Source organism: Ailuropoda melanoleuca, chromosome 4, assembly GCF_002007445.2.
Source record: "Ailuropoda melanoleuca isolate Jingjing chromosome 4, ASM200744v2, whole genome shotgun sequence".
Taxonomy (NCBI): domain Eukaryota; kingdom Metazoa; phylum Chordata; class Mammalia; order Carnivora; family Ursidae; genus Ailuropoda; species Ailuropoda melanoleuca.
In genome coordinates this window covers 13,864,862-13,882,421 of record NC_048221.1, presented here as the reverse complement: position 1 = coordinate 13,882,421, position 17,560 = coordinate 13,864,862, and the positions used below count along the sequence as shown (strand labels likewise).

Below are 17,560 nucleotides of genomic sequence, written 5' to 3'. Positions count from 1 at the left end.
GTGCGGAGAAGCAGGTCGAAGGGAAATGGGGAATAATGTGGGGTTGGAGGTGTCATTTATTCAGGGAGAGACCCCAGGGTGGTCTTGTGTCAACAGGTAGCCTTTTGTGGCACCCAGATAGGGGTGGGAAGGTGAGGAAATAAAGGTGGTGAGGCCCCAGGTCATAGGGCCTGTAGACAGACGAGGCTCCTTCTCTGGGGGAGGCCCTCGGGGACCCGTGGTGGTAGTTTGGAGGGAAGACATGGCCGCTGTGGCTACTGTGCTGAGAGCAGCCTGTTGGCGGGGAGGCTGGGAGAGCCGGGGGCCGGGAGGGTGAAGATGCTGTCGGTGGGACTTGCCAATGGATTGTGTGTGGAATAGCCAAAGTCCAGAGTCCAGGACACCTCCACGGTTGTCTTCCCGGGCAGTTAGCAGGATGGAGCTGCCACTGACTGAAATGGTGAGCCCCTTGGGGGGGGGGGCAGGTCATCAGGGAGATGGAGTGCACTCCAGACAGCTAGGTGGACATGTGGGGGCAGATAAGGCTGGGCGAAGTCACCTAGGACATATGTGGGGACATCCCAGGTCCTTAGAGGTCAGGGAGGTGAGCCGGGAGCCAGGTGAGGTCTCTGCTGGTGTGGGGTGGTGAGGAAAGCCTGTGTGGTAGTGGTAGACACCTGTTTGAGTGCACTGTCGGTCTCAGCGGCCGGAAGAGGTGTTGGTGTAACCCCAGTTACAGCAGGGAGGAGGGACTTTTCTGGGCCTAAAGCTCATGGTCCTAACTGATGTGCCCAGTTTGAATTTGTGCTGGCACCTGGCGGCCCGACTGGTGGTCTGGGTGAGCTGAGGCTCAGCCTGGCCACGTAATCTTGGCATGTAATTCCCGAGTCTCCATTTGTACATCTGTGACATGGGGCAGTCTCGCCTACCCTGTGGTTCAGAGGTGCCTTACGAGTGAAACTAAGTGCATGTTCACCAGCTGTGCAGCCGTGTCCTGCAAGCTCCAGTCTCTCCAGGGGGTGACTGCAGGCCGCGAGCTCCCAGCTTTCTCCAGCTGAGCAACTTTCCCCAAGGGGTGCGGATATGCCCTTGGGGACCTTTGGCCCGCCTCTCCCTTGCCTTCCCCACCCTTTTCCCCTCCCACACTTCCTGCTCAGAACCTCAGACCCTCACCATTAGCCCCAGCATCAGCTGCCTTGACCAGGATGGAGGAGCCCTCTCCCCAGAAGTACATGCAGCCTTCTCAGCCTACCCAGGCTGTCCTCAGTGTTTAGTAAATGTCTTTTAAAAATAGGCTCAGGTGGTAGGGACAGCGGGTACTTATGAATATTCATGAGTAAGTGGAAAGATTTTCTTTTTTTTTTTAAGATTTTATTTATTTATTTGGCAGAGAGAGAGACAGCTAGCGAGAGAGGGAACACAAGCAGGGGGAGTGGGAGAGGAAGAAGCAGGCTCATAGCAGAGGAGCCTGATGTGGGGCTCGAACCCATAACGCCGGGATCACGCCCTGAGCCGAAGGCAGACGCTTAACCGCTGTGCCACCCAGGCGCCCCAAGATTTTCTTTTTTAAAGATTTTATTTATTTATTTGGCAGAGAGAGCACGCGTGCATAAGCAGGGGAAGCAGCAGGCAGAGGGAGAGGGAGAAGCAGGCTCCCTGTGGAGCAGAGAGCCCGATGTGGGGCTCAGTCACATAACCCTAGGGTCCTGACCTGAGCTGAAGACAGACGCTTCACTGAGCCACGCAGGCACCCCATAAATGGAAATATTTTCTGCTCTCACTGGGCAGGCTCTTTCTCCAGAGGCTCCCTGAGCCTTTTAACCTCTCTTCCCACAGCCGGCTCTGGAGCCCACATCTTCTCCAGGGCTTCTTGCTCCTGTACCTGTGGAGTCTTTCTCAAGCCCCATTCTTCCCAGCTGTACCGCCTCTCAGCGAGGTCTGCTTTGTGCTAGACATGGACCCCAGAGTCCCAGTAAAACCCAGTCTCTGCCCTTGGGGAGCTCCCAGACCTCAGAAGGAGCAGCTGGGCAGACAGACAAGTCATTCAGGTTTGCTGAGCAATGTCTAAGGGTGGCCAGAGAGGCTTCCAGGATGGGGTCACTACTCAGAGTTCTAGAAGTCCACAGAGAGTATTCAAAACGGAGTGGGGGAGTAGGGAGGACCCTGCGAGACAGTTTTCCACACAGTCTCTCTCTACAGTAGGTTCATGGCCTGTTCAGCCCCCTCCTGCCTCACCCTTGCATCAGCCTTGCCTCCCTTCTGACTCTTGCACACTAGGGGCCTTCCTGCCTCAAGCCTGTGCCCTGGTTACCCCCAGCCTGGGGGGTACCCTCTGGTCATCACAGGTCACCACCGCTTAGGGCTCTTCCTGCTAACCCCTTGGCCCCAGGAACCCCCAGCTCTTCCAGGGGTTTTCCTCATAGTTTTAGCACCACAGTGGGAGCGGTCACACTGGGGCCTGAGAGGCTGGTCTGGCTTGGTTCTGTGGGGCATCTCTTTACTCCCCACTTTTAGAAGCTCCAACTCACCCAGGGAATGTTGGGAACTGGGAAACAGCCCATGACTTCATCCCAGTGTCTGGAATCAGAGACAGTGGCGGGGGGGGCGGTGCTGGACGTGTCAGGTGCAGCATGGGCGGAGCTTTGCTCCAGGAGCTTTGCTGCAGACCACTTGCCATACTCTTCTGTCTCCTCAGAAACCCAAGGACTTCGACTTCACCCAGCAGAAGCTGACTGACAAGAACCTGGGATTCCAGATGCTGCAGAAGATGGGCTGGAAGGAGGGCCACGGCCTGGGCTCCTGTGGGAAGGGCATCAGGGAGCCCGTCAGCGTGTACGCAGCAGGCGCTTGGGGCCAGGGGTGGGGATGGACAGCGTGTCTGGGGAGAAACGTGCTTTGGGATTCTGGTCCTGAGTTCTTTGATCTGCCGCCTGATTTCTTGGCTCCCCTCATGGTAAACATGGCTTAAAGCTTGCAGGGTTTTTTTTCCCTGACAAAGGGAGTCTTCAGATGAGGGGAGAAGCAGATCATTTATATATGCAGGTGTGCATACAGGCTCCTTGCTGCACTCGCACAGACAATTTAGATGGCTTCTTGGCCCCTGGCGCTTCAGACACATTTCCTTACTGTCATCAAAGCTGAATGGTAATTCTAGGTAGTCAGATAAAAACCACTTTCCCTTTTCCGGGAACCCATAAGCCAGCTAGGCAGGGTGGGAGACCATGGCCCAGAGTTTGTTAGGCCCCGTTAACATCCAGCAGGCATTTCATTTAAACTGAGCTTCCCACCTGCTGGGGGAGGCTTTCTGCTGTGATCAGGCTTCTGAGCACACACCTCAGAAAGTCCGCACACCTGCGCAGGTGAGTACCCCTTGTTCCACACTGTGAATTGTGTCTTCATTTTCCCTCTCCTTTGTCCCTGTTGTGTGTCCCACATGCCTCCGTCCCACGCTGCTTGTGCCATGTCCAGTCCCCTGGTGGCCGGGCTCTGTGCCCAGGTGCGGCTAACTCTCCATTTTGCTCCTAGGGGAACTGCGTCGGAAGGGGAGGGGTTAGGTGCGGACGGGCAGGAGCGCAAGGAAGACACATTTGACGTGTTCCGTCAGAGGATGATGCAGATGTACAGACACAAACGGGCCAACAAATAGGTATGTTGGGAGCTGGTGCGTGCGGCGTTCTGCCTAAGCTGACGTGCTGGTGCGGAGAAACGGTTTCTCCAGAGAAATCGGAGTTCCCCCTTCCCCAGACACCAAACTTGAAACCGCGCGCACATGCGCGCGCGCGCGCACGCACACACACACACACACACACACACACACGAGAAAATTCTCTGAGGGTAACAAGGAGTGTTTGGATGTGGATGTGCCCCACCCCTCACCTTCCAGGTTTGGTTGAAGGAGCGAGCCCCTTGCTCTCAAGCGTGCAGCCCGACAGCAGGCGTTGGTGCAGGGCTCCTGGGCTCAACTGCACACGGCCGTCCTGGGGAGAGGCCACCCCGGGAGTGGCCTGGTGTCCCTCAAGGGTGAGGGCAATCTGGAAGCTGGTGCTGCACAGGCCAGCTGCTTTGCCACATCCCTTTTCTGAACATCTTCAAGTCCTTTTCCTTCTCAAGGGCCTTGGGCCTATATAAACATCCCCTTCTTTCTCCTCTCTTTGTAGCTGCCTTCCCCACCTGTAATTTCCAACTCAGTGTTGAACAAAACCATTCTCTCCCTGAATAGATGAAACCATTGGTGAGAAAAATAAGGCTCGAAGCAGCAATTACTCTTAAAGCACCACCTCTGCCCCGGATCTGCCCTGGAGCCAGTGCCCAAGTAGGTTTGGTGTGTTCTGGAGAGACGAGCGTCTCTGCAGCTCTGGTGTGGAGGTTCCGCTGGCCTTTCTTCTTCTCAAAGGAAAAAAGAATGCACCATTTCTGGTCTGCTTTTGCCCTTCCGCCCTCTTCTGAATGCTTGTGGCAGCCAGTCTCCTGCACGTCTTTCCTGGTTCCTCCTTGGAAGGTGACGCTGCCCTTGGAAGCCCCGGTGCCCTGTTCGTGCTCAGGAACCAGCTCTAGTCGGGTCTCCCATCCCAGGGAACCTCGCTCTCAGAGGTGCTCTCTTAGCACGCTTGATGCCAGAATGATGACAGACGGCGGCTTTTCGTTGCTTCCAGGCTGTAAATAGGGGCTGTGATTCGGGATTAGCGGAGTCCGCCCTGGTACACAGCCTGCGGGTTAGAGCACGGGCGTTCTTTGAACAAGTGGAGATACTTGATTCCACGAACGTGTTATTTACAGAGGCTCGGCTCTTAAATGCCTCCCAAGAGACGTAATGGAAGTTTAGTGACAGGATAATAGAGCTGTATTCGGTGGGGAGTAATCATTACGTTGATGAAACTTCCCTCAAATACACACGTCTCCCTAGAATCCACAAGCTGCAGTTTGCTTTTTTAAAAACCACATATGGAGTCTCTTCTGCCAAGGGGTGGGGCTGTAAACTCTTCAAGAGGCTTCATTTTTGGCTTGCGCGGCATGAAGAATTGTGTTATCAGGGCCTTTGTACAGAACAGAAAGCGTCCTCTTGGGGCGGGCTCGCAGCTGCTTGCTATTTCTAGGCGCGTGATGGCCGCCCTTCCATCTTCTCCCGGCGCGCTGTCCTTGCAGCTACGTGCGAAGTTCTCAGGCTGTGGGGATCTCAGGCCTTTCTCGTAAAGCAGCAGTGTGGAAGTTTTAAATACGTGCTCAGATCTGGGAACCTTGGCATCCTGCTGACACTGCAAGCCGGTGGGGGGAGGGGGAGGGGGGGCACAGCAGTGAGTTACCCTATTGGACAGTCTTCCTTTTCTTAAAGCCACAGGCCCCAACTATTGTCCCAGGCTCCTCGGGCTCCGTCTTGTGGGGCCCACACCCACCGTCACAGGCCTGTGCTGTGTCTCTTCGTGTCAGGCGGAGCCCCCAGGCTCTCCTTGCTTCTGGTTGCTCCTGTTGGTGTGGGCAGCTGGCAGATCTTTATGGCCAACAAGACCATGGAGGTGCCTCAGCAAAGCTGAAGCAGCCTGCAGGGGTGGTGTGGTGTAGGGGAACCACAGCTGTAGGGGTTCATCTCCTTTCTCTCCTAATCCTTCCAGTAGCTTTCCTTGTTGGCCATGGGTTGAGCACATGGATGGAACTCTGAGAACGGGGCCTTGGTCCTCTCGGACCTTTCACAGAGTGCCCGTTGGCCCTGAGCAAGACGTGCACGCCCCAAATATGTTCTCGCTCTTTCTCTGCAGCATAGATAGCTGACCATCATATTCACTTTGTGCTAGTATATTCGCTCTTGGCTCTCTCTGCTTTTGTCTGTAAGTAAAACGCTTTAGGAATTCCCAGGGTATAAGTCCTGTCCCCGCAGCCTCTTGCCACTCTTCCTTCTGGGGACATCCCACTTTGAGCTGACCCTGGGAGCCTTTGGCAAACGTCAAAGGGAACACCTCCTTCTTGATCCTGGAAAGTCCTCTGAGCACTCAGGTGATGCTTTTCCTGTGGGGCTGGCGACATGGGAGCCGGGGCGGAGCCTGGTGGTGCGTCCTCATGCCAGCTGTTGGCTAAGGACCAGGGCGCACAGCCCTCTGCGCTTGCCCTTGCTGTCTCTGGCAAAGGCTGACTGCAGGGAGTGTGCGTGCGAGCGCGATGTGCGGTTGCGTAGCCTTGTCGAAGTCACAGTGTCTTTTCTGTCATTCTAGTTCCAGGGTCTCTTCCATGAGGACAACAGGCATCCGGAAAGTGCTAACTCACCACTTTGGGTGCTTACTGTCTCTGGCTTGTTTCCATCACTGGAAATCATATAGAGAATTTTAGCGTTTTTGGTCCTTGGTAAAACCTAGAAGACATTTGTGATGTTACAAAATGGAAATTTTTGGTTTTTTTTTTTCTTTTTCTTTTTTTTAATCTAAGAAGTTGTGAATGTTGTTAATCATTTAGCAGTTGCAATAAATGTAGAGGAAACCCAGTTTTCCATGGTCTCTGTTGATGCGTTTTGAAAATGTGGGTTGGGGACCACGTGACAGATGTTGGAGTACCTCCAGGAAACCAGGTTGGACACACTGCGGCCTTCCAGTATGCCCTCTGCCTGCCAGGCCTCTCTGCCTGCTCGCCCCAGCCAGGGGGCCTGTTTAGTTGCTGGGAAAGCCTGGAGGTGCCAGAGAACAGGTAGGAGCCAGTGCCAACCACGGGGGTGGGGGGGGATATGCCCCCTTCTGACTGGGGGTTACTGCTGGGTATGAAAACCCACCTTTGAGAGCGTCGGGGACACCTGCCTTACTGCTGATGGCTCACCTGCCCCCCCTCAAGGGTTGACCCGCTCCCAGGGTCAGGGCTTCAGCTGTCAAGCGTTAAACCAGGGCCACCCAGGCCTCTCCCTGACTGAAGAGGCCTGCCTGTGGGGCATCTTCACAGCTCCCTGCTATTCCCATGTGCTGCCCCCTCCGCGTCTGATTTCCTCCACCGACAGCTGGCCCTGTGGGGAAGGGGTGAGGGCAAGGGCTACCGCAGGCACGTACCAGGCCTGCAGGGGCTTCCACCTGAGGGCACAGTGATAACGAGGCGCCAGGCTGCTGTTGGACCCAGGGCAGAGGGGGCCCAGGAAGGGTTTCGGGAGTCTGTTGGCCAGTTAGGGGCAGATGAAGTTGGGCCCCCTAGGAGCTAATGTGGGAACCCAGGCCTCCCTTCTCCCTGCTGTGTCCTGGAGGCCGCTCAGGAGTGGCAGGGATCCATCTGACCATGACAGGAGCCGTTGCCAGTCGGGCACCTCCTTCCCTTGCCTTCTTCCTCACGAGAGCCCGGGAGGGCGGTGTGCGACTGTGGGTTTCAGCACCGGCCCTGAGAAAGTCACTCGGGACCCGCAGCGGCCCACCTCATCTCCCACCCCTTCTCAGGAGACGAGGTAGGGGGTGAGCGGAATGGCTCACCAGCAGCTGCCCCTAACTGGCCGTCACCTCCCTGGGCTGATGAAGGTCACTTAGATGAGGACACATGGAGTAAGAGTCTCCGGCCGGGGCACCCATCTAGGCTTTGACCTCGGGTTTTGTTTCTGCTCTGCAATCTGGGGAAGATTTCTTCTAGTTCGGCAGGTAAGGTTTCCTCTGCTCTCTTGTTTAGCGCTAGCTGGGACTGAAATACGCCTTTCTCTGCCTGGAGGGCCCCTCCCCTTTCCTTCTCCTCCCCGGCACCCTTTCCTGGAAGCCTGCATGCCCCAGGGCCCTGAGAAGCGGAAGGCGCGCTGGACACTGAAAGCAGCTTGTGGTTTAAAACGAGCTTTCGCTGTGCGTGCACGCATGTAGCCGTACGTAACGGTGCGAAATCCGTGCAAACATGCACGTTCAACCAACACGTGTACATTTTCTTCGTAAAAGATGAACGCAGGTATGGGCAGAGTGAATCACAGAAGTTGCCCCTCCCCACTCCCACATAAAAATGAAGTATAAAATAATATCGGATCAAAACTTCTTAAAATAAGATACCAGATATGCTGCCTGGAGACTCATGTCCTCATGTGACTGGAGGGCTCCACAGTTTCTTTACGGGAGTAAAACTTTCTAGTACTGTTTGTGAGTAAGTAACACCTGGCCAAAATCAAAAGGTACAGAAGTGTGTTCTGTGGAACAATGTCTCCCTGACCCTCAGGACTCAGGTCCCATATGTGTAGACAGTTGCGTATTCGGGCATATTTTAGGTATAACCGTTCTTTAAAATGCAAATTCTACTGCACATTCTCATCTGCCTATTGCTTTTTTTTCACTTCAGAATGTTCCCCAGAGGGGCGCCTGGGTGGCTCAGTCTGTTAAGCATCTGTCTTCAGCTCAGGTCATGATCCTGGGGTCCTGGGATCGAGTCCCGCATTGGGCACCCTGCTCAGTGGGGAGCCTGCTTCTCCCTCTGCCTGCCACTCCCCCTGCTTGTGTTCTCTCTCTCTCTCTCTGACAAATAAATAAAATCCTTAAAAAAAATTAAAAATTTCTTTCTCCAGAGAATTTACATATGTAATGGGCTATTTAAGTTCCCCACCAAGAGGCATTTGAGTTGTTCCCAACCCTTGGCTCCTACATCCCATTTATCTGTGGATAAAGCCCTAGAAATGGCATTTCTGGGACCACGGGGAGCTCTTGGCATCTCCCCACCTCACTGCCTCCCTCCACAACATTCCTGTGCTGTGCGATTTTTGGTGTGACCCTGTTAGCACCCCAGTTTTCCCCAGCTGTGCCTGCCTGTCCAGGATGTGGGGGGCTGCGGTCCCTGGAAGAGGCAGTCTCTGCCCTGGAGGTGGACTGAAACACAGAGCATGGGCCCTGACCCCTCCAGACCCTGTCCCCATGCTCTGCTCCAGATGCAACCCAGCTGCTACCCCTCTCTGCTTCCTCCAGATTCCCCCCACTCTGAGCCCCCCAACCTCGACCTTCCTGCAGGTGACCTTGTTTGTCCCTCCAGGTCTTGATGTCCCCTTCTGTCCAGGGACTGCCTGGTGTCCACCCACAGGGGTGAGTCTTGAAGGCCAGAGATGGGCCGGCAGGGAGGAGGCCACAGCCAACCCTCCCCACCCCTGGTGAGCAGTAGGACTTTCTGAACCTTGGTTTCCTTCCAGGGAAATGAGGCCTTGGGCTTGCGGAGTTCAAAGCAGTAATCCAGGACTGTTCACAGAGAGAGGGTTTAGAGGGTCTGGTCCTCATTTTAAGGCTGTGTCCCCTCCTGGGAAGCAGACCTTGTGCAGGAGGATCCCCAAGCCTAGTCACGGTGCACCCAGGCCCCGCTCCCCTGCCAGCTGGAGGGCGGGGTTACACTCCCAAATTAGCCCCCTTCCGTAAAGGAGGGGTTGAGGCCTAGAGTCAGCCAGAGAGGGGTAAATTGTGCAACTCCCATGTGTTTGGGGGATGGAGAGTCAGTTGCAGGGCAGTGGGGGGGGGTGGCGACAGTACTGGAGCTGGAGCCAGATTCCTGCCCAGCTACCACTCTGCTAGTGTTGTACACATGGGGAAACTGAGGCCCAGAAAGAGGAAGAGCCTGGCTGTCGGCTTTCAAAGCCTTCGAAGTCTCCACACCTGCTCCAGCTTCAGTTTCCCCATCTGGGTGGGACTGGCACCGTGTTGCAACAGGCAGCAACCTTTCTAGCCAGTGGTTGAGACTTAACAATTTAGCCCCAGAGTTGGGTATCATTTCCTACTTATGAATGTCAAGTACGGAGGAGGCTCATAAGCCACCCAGCTGGCCAACAATGGGGGTGACGCTTCACCCTACCCCCAGTCCCCACCATGCCTGTGGGACCTCCATTCAACCTCCAAGGCCCACTTGCCACCCTGCTCTCTCCAGACAGAGGCCTGGCTGCCCCTCTGGCTTCTGCAGGCCTGTCCCTGAGCCCCTGAGCTAAGGTCGCCCAGCTCTGTCGCGCCTAGGCTGGGGCGTCCTCCACAGGGTACTGAATCGAAGGAGTGTTCAATGAAAGGACAGTGAAGAAGTGAACTGTGTACAACGTCTGAAGTCCCATCCTTAGTTGGGACCCGCCTTGGGACAGACAGGTAGACTCTAGTCCCGTCTCAGCTTGGGGGGGGGGGCGGTGTAACAACAAGCGACCTTGAGCAAGCTCCATGCCCTCTAGGGACTCCATTTCCTGCATCCGTAACATTGGAGAATGAGGCGTGAGCTAGAGTCAAGGGTGCCCCATAAAGTGGAAATCCACTTTTCTACAGTGTTTACGTCACCATTTTATTGGACTATATAGAAATAGAAATACAAACTCAAATCTGTAAATGCGTGGTCACAAATTCTGGAAAACTCCGCACCCACCTATTAACAGATGTTCCTCTGGGAAGCGGGCTGGGTCGTGGGTGGAATTTTCACTATTTACTGCATACATTTCTGTGTGGTTTGGTGTCTTTGCTTGTATCATTTTAGAATGACAGAAAATTAAGTGTCTATGAAAATATGGACGATAAACTCAGCCTTGGATTTGCTTTGAGAGTCAAAGGATATCACGGGCGTCAACTTCAGAGCCCACAGCACGGACTGTATACTGTGACAAATCTGAGAGTTGCTGGTCCCCGTGGAGTCTAATCCTCGCAACCAGCAGAAGCTGGTCCATTTCTCAATGGAGAAACTGAGGCCCTGGACAGTCTGACTCCAGACCCACACTCAACGCCAGGATTTCCACTTGGTCTTACCTGGCTTTGAAGCTCCCCACAGACACACACACACGTGTGCACACATGCACAGCCACGTAGGCACACATGCATGCACATACCCAGAGACACACGTGTGCTTGTGCGAGCTCAAGGACGTGCACGTATGCAGACGCGGAGAGACGTACACACAGGCACATGCGTAGACGCCGTTTCTATTTCCCACCAAGCCCACGCTCACGGCGCTGGGAACTTGGACCTTCCCAGGAATCTCAGCTCCGTTCTGCAGCTGGCCCCAGCCACTTCCTTCAGACCCCAGGAGGGGGCCCTCGCGAGCTGAGCTTTGCTTTGCTCCAGTTTTCTCCAGAGATTTCTCGGGTTGGACTTGGGGGAGTGCCACCACCCCACCCCACCCCCAGTTCCTGGAGTTCTTAGTCTGGTCGTGAGCCGTGAGGTTTCTTTCGGCTTCGAGAGTTCAACATCCACGTGTCGACTTGCTTTTTTGCCCAGAGGCGGCTCAGAGCAAAGCGGAACTTGAGGTTTGGAATACTCTGTCTTAACATGCCCTTGCCGTACTGTGACCTGCAGCGAGGGACCCGCCTCTCTGAGCCTGCGTCTCATCATTTGTAAAATGGGAAAGTAGTAGGATCTCCTGCCAGGGGGCTCTGAGAACCCATGGCAGGACACTGCGCCACTCACAGATGTCAGCGGCACGGGATGACCATCCTGAGTCACTGTGGCCCTGTTGCTGAGGTTTACCATCGGCTCGCTCCTCCTGCTACAGATGAAGGGCCCAAGCCTCTACCTAAACCCTGTGATGTGCTAGAAGGGCCACAATGGGGGACCTTGGAAAATCCCCTTCACCCCTTAGTGCCTCAGTTTCTTCATTTGTAAAATAAGGATATTCCTCCCATCCTGGAGCATCAGCCGAGAAGAGTTTCCATGTAAGGGAATCAGAGGACAGCGATGCGGGCAGCCAGTACATGTCCAAGAAGAAGCACCCGCCCGCTGACTGCAAGCCGAACTGAATGTTAGAATTGCTAACACCCAGCCTTGCCTGTGCTGGCAAGGATGACGCCCCCCCCCACCTGCTGGCTTCCGTGGGCATCACCCCAACTTTTTGGTTTCTAATTCATGTAAACATAACATAAAATTAACCACTTTAAAGGGAACAATTCAGTGGCGGGTAGTACATTCCCCATGTTGTGCAACCAGCAGCTCTGTCCAGTTCCAGAACATTCCCATCACCCCAAAAGGACACCATGTGCCCATGAGCCGTCGCTCCCTATTTCTCCTAACCTCTCCAGCCCCTGGCAACCACTAATCTCCCTCCTAAATCTATGGATTTGCCTGTTCTGGACATTTCATATAGATAAAATCACATACCATATGTGGGTTTTGTGGGTCTGGCTTCTTGGAGCATAATGTTTTCAAGGTTCATGCACGTTGTAGCGGGTGTCCGAGCTTCATTCCTTTCTGTGGCCGAATAACATCCCACTGCACGACGGACCACATTTGGTTTATCCACTCATCCACTGATGGACGTGTGGGCGGTTTCTACCTTTCGGCGATTGTGAACAGAGCAGCTGTGAACATGGTGCACAAGGATTTGTGTGAACATCTGTTTTCACTTCTTTGGGGTCTATACCTAGGAGTGGAATTGCTAGATCGTGGGGTACCTCTGTGTTTTGAGGAAGTGCCAAGCTGTTTTCCACAGGAGTTCTACCCTACTCCAGCCTTTTGGCCAACCCATCTGAGCCGGTGTCTTTAAAAGCCTTGTTCCTCTCCCTCACAAAGGGCAAACCCACTGAGGTCAAGCCAGGGGGTGAAGCCTATCCACAGATCTTCCAGGAGGCTTGCTTGGGCTGGCGGAATCCTAGGGACAGAGCAAATAGAGAGAAGGAAGCGAAAAATTAAGGGAACTTCAGATGTGAAATGTGATGGAGCGTTTAACCAAGAGCTGTTAGATCCTAGGAGATAAAATCCCATTACAAAGTGTGATGTGATTTTTGTAGAAATTTTGTATAATGTGGACAGATTCCCCCATAGACAACAAGGCTCGGCTGTGTGTTTGAGCAGCAGGAAGACAAGACTGGGTTTCTAACCCGGGGAAATAGGTGAGGGCGGGGCAGGGCCCTCCGCACACCCCCATCCCCACCTCCCCCTCCACGTGCCTGTCACACCATGAGTGCATGCCTGTGCAGTTTGGAAAGAAAATCCATTGAAGAATATTCAAAGGAAGTAAAAATTGCTGCCAGCAATTGTGGGTCTTTGTTTTGGAGACAGCTGTGCTTTTCTGAGGAAAAAAGCACCAGATTTGAATGGAGACAGTCTCTTTCCATGTCAACTGGGGGATAAAGCGTCGCTTCCTTTTAGGACCTCCGTCTGTAGGCTGCCATGAAAGTCGCTCCAGCTTCTCCCTGGCAGAGTCTCTCAGTTGCCTTCCTTCATCTATCTGTTGATTGATTGATTCATTCATTCATTCATTTGCCACACATTTGAGGAACACCTAACTGGTGGAACTTTCCATCTAACTTCTAAAACCACAATGAAATGACCAGCTGCAGTCAGTGATTTGAAGAAAACATCCAAGGTACAAAGAAAGGGTAGTCATGGGGCCCAGTCTGGGAGGGGACACGTCATGAGAGATCTGAAGGATGAATAAGGGCATGCAGGGCAGAGGGAATGGCATGTGCAAAGGCCCTGAGGTACAAATGAGCCTGGCTGTGGGAAGAAGAAGGAGAGGAAGGAGGGAGTCAAGATTTGGGGGGTTTGGGGGTGAGAGACAAGTCTATATTTTGTTTTGAGGCAATGGGGAACCATGGGAGGCTTCAGAGCACAGCAGGGTTATAGCCCTATTTATACTTTTTTTATTGTGGTAAAATTCGCATAACATCAAATTAACCATTTTAAAGTGAACAATCCCATGGCATTTAGTACATTCACAATATTGTACAATCATCACCTCTATGTAGTTACTCCCCAACATTTTTATCACCCCTAAAAGAACCCCTGTGCCCATGAGCCATTACTCCCATCCCCCTCTCCTCCCAGCCCCTGGCACCCACGAATCTGCCTTCTGTCTCTGTGGATTTGCCTTTTCTGTATGTTTCATATCAATAGGATCACACACCATGTGACCTTTTGTGTCTGACCCCCTCAATTTATACTTTTAAAAGAACAACCTGGAAAGGCAGGAATGGAAGCGGGCGCCATCCCCACCCCTGGATCCCGACCCCACTTAACAGCCCAAGGAACTCTGGTGGAGGCGCCCCCTTACTTAGTCTGCCCTCCCTCCACCTACCCCACAAACTCCCCGCCCTGGTCTGCCTGGGAGCTTTCTTTAGAAATCATTCACCCGCAAATCCTCTCTCAGGCTCTGTGTGATTGGGTGGGGGGTTGCCCTGGGCTAGAATTGACATCCCTAGGGCAGCCCAGCCCAGTTGGTGTGGGGGTACAAATACCCCAGCTGCCTTCCCCTCAAGCAGGAAGCATTTCCAGACCACCCAGCAGGGACAGAGCCTAAGGAATTCCGCTGGAGGCACCCCCTTACTTAGTCTCCCCTCCCTCCACCGACTTCACAAACTCCCCGCCCCGGTCTCTGCCTGGGAGCTTTCTTTAAAAATCACTCACCCGCAAATCCTGTCTGAGGCTCTGCTCCCGGGGCAGGCCACGGGTGCTGGAGGCCAGGGTGGAGGGTGTCATGTCCTCCAGTCCCATGTACAAGCCACTCCTGCCCCAGAGTGGGCCAAGAGAAACAGAGCCACAGACCCTGTGTACTGGACAGCTGCTTGGCAAAACGACCCATGCGTTCACGAGGAAGGATTTTCCAAGCAGTTCCGTCGGTGCACTGATGCCTCTGTTCAATGAGGCTGTGTCGGAACAGCCATTGTGTGACCACTGCCCCAGAGCCGAGACCTGAGATGTCCACTCATTCCATCTTCTGGTCTTCGGCGTTCTTGTTGGATTATTGCAGTGGGCGGGGATGGCTGGGCTCAGCTGTGTCCCTCAGAAAACTTTCCAGTATCTGAGTAAACAGCAGCCTAGTTGAGCTGGGCGTGTTCTTGATGACAGCGGATGTTTTATAACATCAGGCGCAGGGCTCACCACACATGCTCCTTTCATCTTAGACAAACACAACCTGTTTTACAGATGAAGAAACTGAGTCCCAGAGAGGTTATTTAACAGTCTTGATCACACCATTAATAAAGGTTATATCTGTGGGAACTCTTGGCTGCATAAAACCAAAAGGGAACTAATTGGTTAATGGGATTGAACATGATGGCTTCAGGCTCAAGCTGGATCAAGGGACTTAACCCATCTCACGGGGCAGCATCTTTCTCCATCTCTTGGCTCTGCTGTCCTTGTGTCAGCTCCATTCCCAGGCGAAATGGCAGCCAGCAACTCTGAGTTGACCTTTATCCGCTCAAGCAACATAGCAAAAGCTTTAGAGGAAGCACTCAGGATCGCATCTTACTGACCCAGCCTGGGCCATATGACTGTCTCTGAACCAATCACAGTGACCAAAGGGCCACAGTAAACTGATTGGCAGGGCCTGGCTGCCCTAGCTGAGAAGGGAGAAGCCTATTCACGCTAAGATGTTGATCCCAGAGGGAACAGAACATACCCTGCAAGTGGGTAGAGCCGGGACCCAAACCCAGAACTTCACCCCTGAGGTAGAGTCATCTCAGCTGCTTTTGTCCTGGCACATTCACCCTTGCACACGCTTCCAGCTTCAAAATCGCCATCATCAGGCCAGGGGAAGACCCCGGGAGTCCCCTACTGCCGAGCCCCAGTACCCATTCTCACCCTTCTCAGTGTCCTCATCTGCAAAATGGGTCATAGGAAGGAAGCATCTTGCACTCAGTGAACAGCCAAAGGCCATTCTGGGGTTGCAGAACACAAAACCCACACGGAGAGTGCAAGGAAAGGGCTTCTTGGAGTGACGATGGGATCCACGGGATCCACACTGGGAGAGGTATCAGGACTCAGCAGGAAAGGTACAGTGGGTACCAGGCGCTTGGGAGCAGAGGCGGAGCACGTGGCTGCCAGCCCAGCCCTGGGAGGCCAGCCTGTGAAGGCTGCATTCATCTTCCCGGGAAAGGCACAATTCTCTCTTTCCCCTAGGCCCCTCCCAGCCCCCTCCTCCGCCCTACTTTCTTGTTTACCCATTCAGGGCCACGATTTATTTTCAGACAAGAACGTCCGTCCTCCTCACTGTCTGTGGCCACCTGCCAGAGCCATGCACTGGCCACACGAGGAGAAAGGAGGCCAGAAAGAATCCAGCCTAGCTGAGAGGATGCAGGCTCTTGGGGAAGGTTCTAGGTCAGGCCTGCCTTTGACCTTCTGTTTATTCTCACAGACAGCAGCTAAGGGTGTGGGTGGCCCCAGATTTCTGATTTCATCACACTCCTAATGAAAGGAGAGATTGAAATGCTGTTTACAGCACTGTCTTTGCGGTGGACATGAACGACATCATCGGGAATTGGCCTGGACGAGCAAGGTGTGGTTCATGGTCAGTAGCGAAATGTCTAACCATACATACTCCTTCAGTCCGTGCAGACGAATGAGGATGCACTCATTCTCATTTTCATTATCTCAATTATATTATTTTATTCTCTTTGTTAGGTTTGATAAAGCTGAGTTCATAATTAGCCCCCAACTTCAGCTTGGCAAACTCCTATTCATCCTTCAAAACCCAACACACACATGCCTTCCTCCAGCCTTCACATGTCCACACAAATGCTACATCTTTCCCTCGCTGTGTTATAAGAGAGGACTTCCCCCCAGCACTGTGGTCATCTCTATGACTCTCCCCATCTGAGCCCTGTTCTAGCACCCAATTCAGTGCCTGGTATACAATGGATACTCAGTAAATGCGGGGATTTGGGGGAATATTTTTAAAGATTTTATTATTTTGTTTGACAGAGAGAGAGAGCGAGCACAAGCAGGGGGAGCAGGAGAGGGAGAAGCAGACTCCCCACTGAGCAGGGACCCCCCCCATGCAGGGCTTGATCCCAGGACCCCAGGATCATGGCCTGAGCCGAAGGCTGACGTTTAACCGACTGAGCCACCCACGGACCCTAGGGGAAGATTTCTAAAAACAGCTTCATTGATGGGACCCCTGGGTGGCTCAGTCCCCGCCCCAGGCAATCACTAATTTACTTTACGTCTCCATGGATTTGCCTGTTCAGCACATGTCACAGAAACGGGATCCTACAACAGGTGGCCTCTTGTGTCCGGCTTCTCTCACTCATCACGCTGTTCGCGGTGTTCATCCACATGGTAGCGTGTGTCCAAGCTTCATTCCTTTTTACGGCCAAGTAATATTCCACTGCGTGGCGGGCCACACTGTGTTCATCTGTTCATCTGTTGATGGGCGCTTGGGTGAATTTCCTCCTTCTGGCTGTTGTGAATAGTGCTGCTATGACCATGTATGTCCAGGTGTTTGTGTGGTTGTATATTTCCACTCATCTCAGCTGTAGACTGAGATCAGTACATGTTGACTGGTTATTTTGAACCCTGTTAAACTATAGTCAATTGTCACCTGGGTTGGGTAGAGGAGAGATCCAACCCCGCAGGCTTAGAAATCAGGAACACGGGCTGGAATCTGCCCCCACTGACTCGTCTGTGAAGGGGACCACGTGGGCCCGAGATTATCCCAATTGCCTTGGAGGGACCCGAAGACGCCCTGAGCAGAAAGTTGTCAGCTGCTGTAATCACTTCCTCTTGCCTGGATCTCCCCCGAATGAAATTTTCGTTCTTCTAGGTCAATTGGTCTACATCTCAGGCCTTTTGGGGCTACAGATGGCCCCTTCCGTGGGGCCAGCACTAGCTGGGTCTGCCACCCAGATCAGGCCATGGGGTTTTGGGGGTGGCTGATCTAAGCACCTTCCCCGGGGTTTATTTTGGTCGAGGGTGGCAAGCTGGGTCAGCACCTTGGGGGTGGCGTCTGCCCG

The 17,560-nt window shown here is 53.5% G+C and overlaps 1 protein-coding gene and 1 long non-coding RNA gene across 2 annotated transcripts in view; one reads left to right on the top strand and one right to left on the bottom strand.

Moving 5' to 3' along the window:
• Positions 1 to 6,445, top strand: part of SUGP2 (SURP and G-patch domain containing 2) — a 34,893-nt gene extending 28,448 nt beyond the window's left edge. Inside the window, 2 exon segments of the mRNA XM_034658103.1 lie at positions 2,675 to 2,811; positions 3,505 to 6,445. Coding sequence (XP_034513994.1) covers positions 2,675 to 2,811; positions 3,505 to 3,625 — 258 coding nt within the window. The 3' untranslated portion in view covers positions 3,626 to 6,445.
• A 3,136-nt stretch (positions 6,446 to 9,581) lies between these two features.
• On the bottom strand, positions 9,582 to 15,037 carry LOC109489311. The gene is made up of 3 exons (XR_002142261.2): positions 14,235 to 15,037; positions 12,281 to 12,477; positions 9,582 to 12,187 (listed from the first exon to the last, which is right to left on the bottom strand). It is a non-coding gene; the product is annotated as an uncharacterized LOC109489311 (long non-coding RNA).
• Between the last annotated feature and the right edge of the window lie 2,523 nt (positions 15,038 to 17,560).